Source organism: Lactuca sativa, chromosome 5, assembly GCF_002870075.4.
Source record: "Lactuca sativa cultivar Salinas chromosome 5, Lsat_Salinas_v11, whole genome shotgun sequence".
Lineage (NCBI taxonomy): Eukaryota > Viridiplantae > Streptophyta > Magnoliopsida > Asterales > Asteraceae > Lactuca > Lactuca sativa.
In genome coordinates this window covers 353,631,545-353,642,442 of record NC_056627.2, presented here as the reverse complement: position 1 = coordinate 353,642,442, position 10,898 = coordinate 353,631,545, and the positions used below count along the sequence as shown (strand labels likewise).

Genomic DNA, 10,898 nt, shown 5'->3' with positions numbered 1-10,898 from the left:
AAGTGAGGGTCTTTCATTACCAAATCACCAAGTTTCAATTGGACAGAAACTTGGAGTCATGCAATTCAAATTGCATGACGCATGAGAATCTTGTTTATTGGAAAATTATAACTAATTCATTGTTTGCACGCTTATGTGAGGCAAGTGAAAGACTAATGGATCTAATAGATATTGATATGGACTCTTCAGATCCACCACAAGGGACGATAACTCTTTTCATCAAGATTTACTTATACTTCAGGAAATATGTTTTTGTTTATAAGAATAAGCAGAATTCTAATACTTTTGAAAAGTTCAAAGAGTAATCGAGCGAATATATTCTCCAATCTAAAAAGAAATAAGAATGGTTTAGTATCTTGATTTATGATCATCTTGTTAATTGTGAAATTGTATCACAATTAATCCTCCAAGAACATCTTAGTGCAATTGTATGACTAAGAAGAGGAATCGAACATTATTTGAAATGGTTTGATGATATATAAGTCATACTTTGTTCTAATAAAAGTTTTAGATCCATGCTCTAGTAACTATAAATCGTATCTTGAAAAATCGTTTCAAACTAAGAAGGATGATGAAGGTTTGTATCGATCGGATACACTTCAAGTATAAAGAACGAAAATAAGAAAATGAATAACATAAAGTAAAATAGCACAGAGAGTTGTCTAAATTGTTCTTTCACCAAGAAAGAGTTTTTGCCTTCACTAAGAAGATGGGTTATCACAAAGACGAGTGACACAAAGCCAAGCTCTCTACATCAAGGTTTACCCTAATGTAGATTATATACTAATCTATACATATGAATCCCATGATTTAAGGGAATGAATCTTATCTATACCAAGAACCGATCTTCATAACAAAGATATCGGATCTGCTATTAATTTTATACTTATATATATATATATATATATATATATATATATATCATTATCTAATATACAAACAATTACATAAAATAACTATAGTATGCGCTGACGTTGATAAACTTGATACGTTGGCACTGGTCGTAGAGAAGAAGTTAACGCTGATAGATAACTTGTACAAGTGTTTGACTCATCAAATCATAAGGTGTGACCTTACAATCACCTCCTATCTGATGATGTCAAAACTAATCTTCAATGAATTCTTTAACTCAAGCTCTTTTGTATGTTCTCCCTGAGAATATGATTGAAAGTTATAGAAAGTCTAATTTTAGGTTCTTCATCTTTTAACGAGTGCTCCCTCTGAGAAGGTGAATGACTTTAAAACTGCTTGCAATTTGTACAAGCTATTAGCGAACAGAACGTGAAGAACTGAGAGTTTTGATGTCCACGCGTTGATCCTATTGACTCCCCCTTTTATTGATAACATCTAGGAGTTACTTCATTTCTAGCTAGGTTCTCCCCCTTTTTGACATAGAAAATAAAACTGGAGAAAAAAAATTATAGAATCTGAGTTGCAATTTGTAGTTTAGATAGAGTGTGATGTCTCCTGATAGTGTGGGCTTAAACTACCACTCATTGACATAGTGTTGCAAGATCTCATCATCGTGTGGTTTCATACGCTGACTCATTAATCACTTTTACTAGACGAAAATGGCAAGAATGGTATGATATGTGTGACAAGTTGTGGTGTTTTAGCTTAACCATCGACATAGATTTGTCAAGCTCTCATCAGCGTATGGTACATTACGCTGAATCATAGAACTTTAAAGAAGAATATAAGGGCAAGAATGGGTTGGTACATATGATAGCTTATGGTACATAGGTTAACCATCGACACAAAATTTCAAACTTTTATCAGTGCATGGTATAACACATTGAATCGTCAAGTTTTATTAAGAAGATAAATGAAAGAATGGATTGTTTCAATCACGCTAAGGTGGAATTAGCGTGAATCATAAACAATCTTATTCATAAACAATTTTAACTTAAGTTTTGACATAATAAGTCCTTCCTCATCAATGTTATAACTTTTTTAGCCCCTTCCATTATTTGAGTTAACTAAATTATGCATAAATAAATCATTAATACTTGTCAAAAGTTTGAATACTTAAATTAAGAAAGGTTATTAAGAAATTTATTTTGAAACAAAATGACAATTTTAAAATATAAAATTCATCTATATAAATTAATTTACATTTCTTAAACTAGACACCGATAATAATTAATTCACATCAAATGTATAAATAAGCAATATAAATGTAACACTCGAAATCAGAAAGGTCAAGAAAGGAAAGGAAAACCATAAGTTAAAGAGGGTCGACTCGTCAAGTCCAGGGAGGAACTCGGCGAGTCGGAGCGGGATTCCGGGGGTAAAGTAAGTGACCGACTCAGTGAGTCGGCAAGTGGATTGGCGAGTCTGGTCTAGGTTGGGAAACCCTAATTTCGGGACTTGGTACCCTATTTAAGCATCTTATTCTCTTTCCTAGGGCTCATTTGCGACCCTATAGTCCAGAACCCCAAACCCTAAGCCTCCATTGTTGCTCATTCAAGCTTTCTTGCCATTTTGGGTGATTTGAAGGAAGAAGGAAGAAGGCACCCATTGGGGATTCAAGGATTGGCAGTAGATCCAAAGTTTGTGGGGTCTTCTAGAACATTTGAAGGTAATGAGTCGCTACCTTCCCTCTTTTGCATATAGATCAACCTTTATCATGAGATTTGGGGCTTTTTGGACAAGTTTATGAACCATTTCGAGTTAGAAGCCCAGATCTGAAGTTGCTACTTCAGATCTAAGTGTATCTTGGCCTAGAGAATCATAAAGCATCAGTCTATGGGTTGATTGTTAAGCCCCTTTGTTTCAAACCCTAGTTTATAGTGTTTTGAGCCTAGATCTCCTTAGCTACACGTAAAGTTTGCCACTTTACGTAAGGAATAGGCTTTAGAAGAGTGGATCTACAGTATGGAGTCCATACATGACTCAAAAGCCTCTGAATATATGAAGGATTGAATAGACTCGGCGAGTCCTTCGAGTGGACTCGGCGAGTAGTATGAAGATGGAGATGAACTCGACGAGTTGGATGAACAACTCAGCGAGTCTGTTGAAGGTTGCCTCGGACTCGGCAAGTTTGTTCTTGGACTCGGCGAGTCAAGTCGCGAAACCCCAAACCCTTCAAGGTAAGACTCGGATCAGTGAGTTGAGTGGGGACTCAGTGAGTTGGTCAGGTCAGGACTCGGAAATCGGTAGACTCGGCAAGTCAGGGGCTGACTCGGTGAGTCGAGTCGCGAATGAATGGATTATGAGCATATGAACTCGGCGAGTCAGTAGGCAGACTCGACGAGTAGGGTTGACTAGGACTTTGACTTTGACCAGAGTTGACTTAATTGACTTTTGGAGGACTGTCAGACTAAGTGTCATATTGATATTGGTAGTTCGGAGAGCTAGAGGAGCAGCGGCTCAGAGGGTTGTCGATTGGCAGCCAGAGGGTTTTCAGCAGAACTCCAGCAGTGCAGGTGAGTTTCCTTCTAGTATGAACGGGTCTGCGGCCACAATGCCGGCCCGTTTAGTTAGCAGCAGTTCCGGACTTCAGTCCGATGCAGTAGTTCAGAATGCTTGGTGTCTTTGTGATACAGACATGGTGTGAGTTATGTGTTCCGGACTATGGTCCGATGCAGTATGCAGTATATGTGTTCATGTTATATGCTGTGAATCTGTTATGCTATGTTCAGTTAGTTCCGGACCTCGGTCCGATGCAGTAGTTAGGGTGCTTGATGTCTTTGTGATTCAAGCATGTTTTGTGTTATGTGTTCCGGACTTTGTTCTGTTGCAGTATGCAATATGTGTTCGTGCTAGTTGATATGTTTATGCTATGTTATGTTCAGTCAGTTCCGGACTTCGGTCCGATGCAGGGGACAAGGTCCCAACCAGTTCCGGACTTCGAAACGATGCAGTCAGTTCTGGACTTCGGTCTGATGCAGTTAGTTCCGGACTTCGGTCCGATGCAGAGGGCAAGGCCCTGGTTAGTTTCAGACTCTGGTCCGTTGCAGTTTCCGGACTTCGGTCCGATGCAGAGGGCAAGGCCCTGGTTAGTTCTAGACTTCGTTCCGATGCAGTGGGCAAGGCCCAGTAGATGCTTTATATGTTATTATATGGTATGTGGTAGTTTGGGGGAGCTCACTAAGCTTCGTGCTTACGGATTTCAGTTTTGGTTTCAGGTACTCAGTTTTCAAAAGAGAAGCTCGGGAAGATTGCAGTGCACACACCATTTGTTCAGTCTGGGATGTTTATACTCTGATATATTTGACAACTGTTAAGATATTTTGAGATACGTTCTTTATGATTCTTATATGACGTTTGATGGATATGGTTTTATTACTAATTTGAAACGAAATTTTCAAACTGTATTTTTTAGATGTTTCTATAAATATAAGTTTTAAACGTAAATATTTTATTTAAAAGTTGTAATTTTTTGTTATATAATAACTAATAATAAAATATAATAATTATTTCCCCGTAAGATGTTGTTTTGAGAATTTTTTCTAATAAATCATCTTACAAATGAATGATCTAATGATTCATTTTATTTGTTCGTTAAAAAAATATGTAGAAAAAAAACTTTTTAATTTTTTACCAAAATTTTCCCTTTTATTTGATTTTGACTTTCTTTTTCACACACACACTCTCTCTCTCTCTCTCTCTCTATATATATATATATATATATATATATATATAGAGAGAGAGAGAGAGAGAGAGATATTTAGGTTGAAATGTTTTTACTATCTATTGTGTGCATATATGATTAATTCTGGACCAATCATTTTAGTTATTTTAAGAAAATAATTAATGCAGATTAAATGCTGAATATGTAATTAATATTCATTATATCTTCAACATGTAATATGCATTAATTACTTTCTTAAAATAACTAAAATGATTGGTCCAGAATCAATCATACATACACACAATAGATACTGAAAAGAAAATAACCTAATCATATATATATATATATATATATATATATATATATATATATATATATATATATATATATATATATATATATATATATATATATATATAATGTATGTTAGTTATTTTTTTTTAAACTAAAAATCTGACAAGAGCAACAACTAGATGTAATTAGTCAACATTTGATTATGGAAAAGATATGGGAAAGACTTTTTTTTTTATATAATTATTAATTTTAGTTTGATAATATTAATACAAAAGTCTCATATACAAAATTTTGAGCATAATTCGGCAACTTGGACGTCAAATTAATTTAATTCTATTTGTCTTTTTTTTTTTTTCTTTTTAAGAAATTATTTTTAGTAGCGGTTTGAAGTTTTCTTTATAATAAGTTTATAGTTAGATAAAGAATTCTTAGTTATTTAAAGTAAAATTCGATTTTTGATGACATAAACTTTTAAGAAACTGAATAAAAATCTTATATAAAATAAAGTTGAAATTCAAATTGAAGTTTCACTGTATGATTGAATTCTATTAATTTCAATTTTAATGTAAGTTATGGGGGACAATTCTGCCACCTAACCATAAAAAAAAGAAATTATTATTAAAAATTACTTTATAATTCTTAACTCTTGTGTAAATTATATCATTTTCAAAGAATCTTCTTAATAATGAAATCAATCCAATAATGCACATCGTAATAAAATAAGAGCGGTAAAGCAGCAAATGTCCCAAATATTAAATTAATACCCTTAAAAATTGGATTTTTACTAACCACCCCCTATGAATAATAAAAAATAGCATCTTTTTCAATACCTGTAAATCCACTAACATCTTTAACTTTTCTTTTGTCACACCAATATTTTAAAACAGTGGATGATATATTTATATTTTATTTATTTTTATAAAAGTTAGGTTTGTGTTCATTGGGTCTAGTCAGAATTCACCAAAGCCAACCTGTGATTCTTCTAATTATTCCTAATTTTTAATTGAATATATTTATCATAAGATTATTTTTTTAATTTTAGTTTTTATGATTGCTGTAATCATGAAGAAGGAAGAACAGAAGGTTCTGTTTCTGGTTAATCTCTGAAAATTACAGGACCAGAAAATGTGGCAGATATTATGCAAATTAATCGATTTTTTCCCATAGTTGTAATCATCAAATTTAATTTAGTTTTTGTACAAATGAACTAATATTGATAATTTTGGATCTTGTAACGAGATCATATATGAAGACAAACACGTAATATTCACTATACAAGTCAATTGGCGAGAGTTGCTCTAAATAATTTTTGCTATAGAAGAATAAGTTTAATATTTTTTTTATTAGTTTGTAGCAATATAACCGTTTATTATTATGCAATAAGATAAAAGTAAACACTAAACAATATAATATATATTGGAATGAAGGTGGAGACTTTCACATCTCATTTCTCTCTATTAACAAAATATATTTTACAAATCGTGTGATATATGAAGAAAGACAACACACAATCTAGAAATACACTACAAATACATATTAATAAGAAGAAAATTATAAAAAAATTATGAAATAACTTGAAGAATTTCGCTTCAATTAGACCTAAAAATGGATTGATTAGCGTAATAAGGGTTCATATTATTTTTAATATGAACCAATTTGATCTCTTTTGTATATACAAGAGTCTTTTAAGGTTGGAATTAGAGCTCCATCTTCATATTAGATGGTTGATCTCGAAAAAATGGTGCGTCTAAATCAAGATTTTCACCGAAACCCATTTGAACAATGCTTTGAAGATCATCTTGACCGAATCCCGGGAACTGCAAGAATCAAATTCAAACACAAACTCATGATTAAAATCAATGTAGATATGTTTATATGTGCTAAACCTATCATAAAGATTCTTTATGGTGCTTGTTTTTTACTTGATGAGTTTAATAAATACATTAATTAATAAATTAAATTCTTATACTTGTGTTTTTATTAAAAATACGAGAATAAATGTTTTCTTTTTATAAGTCCAAACTCTTTACAAGTTTGACTTTTCCTTTTAGCCGAATATGTTGTCATTTTTCATATTTTTTAAACATCCTTAAACCAATATACAAGACCTAAGTGGGTGATTAAAGATTTTACCTGAAGAAAAGGTTCGGCTAATTGGTGACCCGATTGGATACTTGGGGTCGACCCGTTGAAGAGTGCTTGTTGGTTTTGCTGATAAAAAGTCGATGTAGAAGATTGAACATGGTGTGTTGGTTGAGATAAATTCACATTTGATTGATTAGCCTGCGATTTAATTCACACATATAAGAATGAATACCCTTTAAGGACAATTGAAATTTTTGGAGTACTTAAAAAAACAACTTATGTTTTTAGATATAAAATTAACTTACGTTTTGGGAAAGTAGGTTATCCCCATCGAAATCAAGACACGGGTTTACGGTAGCCAATTTCATTGAAAGAAACTACGCAAAAATAGAGATTACAAAAAAATCAGATTTGAAAAAACTTTAAATAATTCAAAATGAAATATCTAGTAAAAATCTTATGTTACCTCGACTTGTCTTTGCAATGACTGTACGTAATTGATTATTTCATCGAGCATAAGCGCTTTTCCAGTTACCTAAACATCAAAGTCGATATTATTTAGCTATTTTTGACACTAGAAAGACAAAGCCAATATTTTTTTACCATTTTTTAAACAAAGTCTAACATTTTTACCATGTTTAGCCTTTAAAAAAGTTGAAAGTTTTTAGCCATTTTTTTACCATTAAAAAGTAAAAACAATCAAAATCGACAACTTTAATGCTTACCTTGTCACAATTTGGTACAAGATTCTGAAGAAGCTTCATTCTTTCACCTATCTTCTCCCTTCTGACCTGACAATCATATGCAAAATTGTAGATTTATGAGCACCAATCTCCAAAAACTGCCATTATCGAAGGAAGAAAGTTTTTAAGAAAAGCTTACTCTTTCTGCTAAGCTATGGCTATCTGTAGCTTGCCCTCTTCTTGCTCTAACATGAATATAATCCTTTGGTGCCTCTTGTGGCTTCGTGTCTCCGTTTTCTTGCTCTGGTTTCTTCAATTTTTTCGAATTTGAATCGTCAATGGGTTCTTCCTCCTGAAACATGAGAAAACAATCCAATATTTTAGTAAAATTTGGATCGAATAAGTTATTGATTTCATATCGGATGCATTCATGTAATCGATATTGGTTTATTACCTTTTTTGCTGTTGACCCAATTCCCTTGGAAGAACCACCTTTCCGCTTTCTCGTATTCGAATCTTTCTGATTCTTGAATCCGAGTTCCCCGCTTGGAATTTGTTCAGAAACAGAGGATTCTTCATTAGAATTAGCAGCAGAGCCTGGTAATCTGTTAAGTTTCATGTTGATTTCTTCTGAATTCCTGTTATCTTCCAACCTCACCGGAGATGGGTCGATTTTCAATGCCGGACTACTTGAAACACGAGGGAATTTCGCGTTACTTGTCAACGGAGAAGAACCATTAGATCCAATTTGAAACTCTGGGGAGTTCGGATTTATCCCTAATTGATGAGTTCTACCATTGAAACTACGACTACCGAAACAAGAAAACTTGGCTGCTCGCTCAGCAAAACCAGGATCCGCCGTGAGCAATGGTAGATTCGGATTCAATGGCATTGAATTCCGAATTCTGGGTAGGTTTTCTTTCATAAAATGGTCAATAATTGGTAAATTTAACTTGGGTGGTGACGGATTTAATGGTGTATTAGTATTACTGTACGGAGGCGGTGGAGTCATAGCAGCCGGAGAACCATCACGAAATTTTCCGATGAGTTCACGGACGGCGACAATGTCGTTGGATACTGTGGAATTAGAAACAGGGGAAGAGACCATTGAACTCAAAGCAGACTCGAAATGCGAGTAATTTGGCCGGGAAACCCCGTCGGCAGAAGCTTGCTCCACCGGATAATTCATCTCCGGCATCAACGTCATCAGCTTCCAGGGTGATTGAGACGACGGTTCAAACTGCAACCCGGTATTAAGGAAGAAATCTCTATCCATGGCAGAACACACAGAATTGGAAAAACTGGAGTTGAATACACAATCTTTTTGAGCTAAAATCGAAAACCCAGATCAGAAATTGGTCCAAAATAATATTGAATCACGAAAAACTCAAAAGAATCACATTATATTTATATGGGATTGAGTAAGAAGTCGAAGTGATGAATGAAGATTGTGGTGTTGGGTCTGATAATGAAAGTTTGGTGCGATGGTGATGCAAATAAAAGCAACACAAAATGATCGATCGAGGGAAGGTTACAGGCTGAGTTACAATGAAGTTATATAGAAGAAAGTTAAAGGGGTTGGGTGGGGTGGGGTGGGGTGTGTGTGGGGGGGGGGGGGGTAGGGGGTGGGGGGCGGTTGTATGTTTGTGGGGAATATAATTGGGGAAAGTGTAAATGCCGGGCCTTCAACGTTAAAACACCAAACAAAAGGTTTTTCTACCCTTAAAATATGGGTTGCAACTAAAAACATCATTAATGAATTCATGTTTTATTATTATTATTATTATTATTAGTACCGGTTTACTAATTTATATTCTTATCACGATCGTTATTTCCATGTACTTTGTAGTGTAACGTTATATGTAATGTTGTGAAAGTATTTGACATTTGTGTTATGTTTTTTTATTAAAATATCATCAAAACAAAACATTTTTCTACCATCATGCGTCTTTTTGTTTAAGTTTGTTGCCAATCACATAGCTTTACGAAGTCATATCAGTCCATTGATCCTCAAACTCAATTGCTAGGTCAGGTGTCCAATGTTGCTAGGTAATTATAGTAGAGAAAGGGTTATTTGTTAAAGTGTTAACATTAAAAATTATGCTTTCCAACTACTCCCTCCGTCTCAATATTATTGTCCACAGACAAAAAACACACAGATTAAGAAAAACATTAATTACCACTAACTTTATATATTAAATGACATTTTTGTCCTTACTTTGCATTTAATGTTCTATTAAATACTTAGTTGGTTAAGTAATAATTAAAGGGTATTTTGGTAAAAATGTTATTTATTTTTAGAAGTGGACTGTTATTTTAGGACAAACCAAAAAGGAAAGATGTACTATAATTTTGGGACGGAGGGAGTAATCATTAAAAATTGTCACTGCATAGGATCCTTGTTGTCAAAAGGGCCCCATTTTCTTTTTTTAGTATCAAGAAGCTTTCGTCGGAAGTATGTTGTTAATCCATTGCTAAGATAACATCTCTTTCTTTTTAGATTACACTTTCAAGCTCTAAATGACACATCTGGACCCAACATCGTCGTGGTCTTCCCTCCCTCCAGACACCATTGCCACCATCTTCCTACCCCCAGCCACCGGCTCCACCACGAAGCAACAAGTTCGTGTAAATTTTCATTTATTTCTAAAATTTGTAAATTTCTGAGATAAACATTTGTTGTTGATTTTCTTTATGGTTCTCATAAATAAGTTTGTTGTTGATTTAAAATTTTATTGTGGGTTTTTTATATGAACATTTGTTGTTGATTTTCTGCGATAACCACTTGTAGGGACAAAAGTCGAAAAGATGCAATCAATTAATAAGGTTTAAATTGAAGTTGAATAATTAAAGATTGTCAAGTGTGAAGCATGTTATTCGCTAGAATCTAGGATGTTTCTTATTCAATGTGATAAGTTTATCTCCATAAAACGAAAGCATTTTCAATTTATTTATGAGACTCGTTACATTTGTTTTTATCATTTACTTTGTTTGTAATACTCCTTCCATCCCAAATTGATAGTCCATGTTTGATTTTTGAAGTCTTTTTTCTTCAACTTTGACCTTAAATATTTTTATTTGTGTTATATATTACTTGATAAAACTTATAAAATTGAAAAAAACATTTAAAATACAATTCATTCATATTGCATCAAGTATTCTCTATCAAACATAAAAATATTTAAGGTCAAACTGGAAGATTAAGCTTATTTCTGTTCGAGGTCGCTTAGCCTGATTGAAATTTGTTTTGGGGAGTCTTG

General features: G+C 33.5%; 1 protein-coding gene across 1 annotated transcript; it reads right to left on the bottom strand.

Annotated features, from left to right (window-relative positions):
* Positions 1–6,286: 6,286 nt before the first annotated feature.
* Positions 6,287–9,180, bottom strand: LOC111900655 (transcription factor bHLH62). The gene is made up of 7 exons (XM_023896537.3): positions 8,093–9,180; positions 7,838–7,990; positions 7,681–7,746; positions 7,422–7,490; positions 7,261–7,332; positions 7,004–7,153; positions 6,287–6,687 (listed from the first exon to the last, which is right to left on the bottom strand). Exons 1-7 carry the CDS (start codon positions 8,912–8,914, stop codon positions 6,568–6,570), a joined length of 1,452 nt encoding a protein of 483 aa, XP_023752305.1. The 5' UTR covers positions 8,915–9,180; the 3' UTR covers positions 6,287–6,567.
* Positions 9,181–10,898: the final 1,718 nt, after the last annotated feature.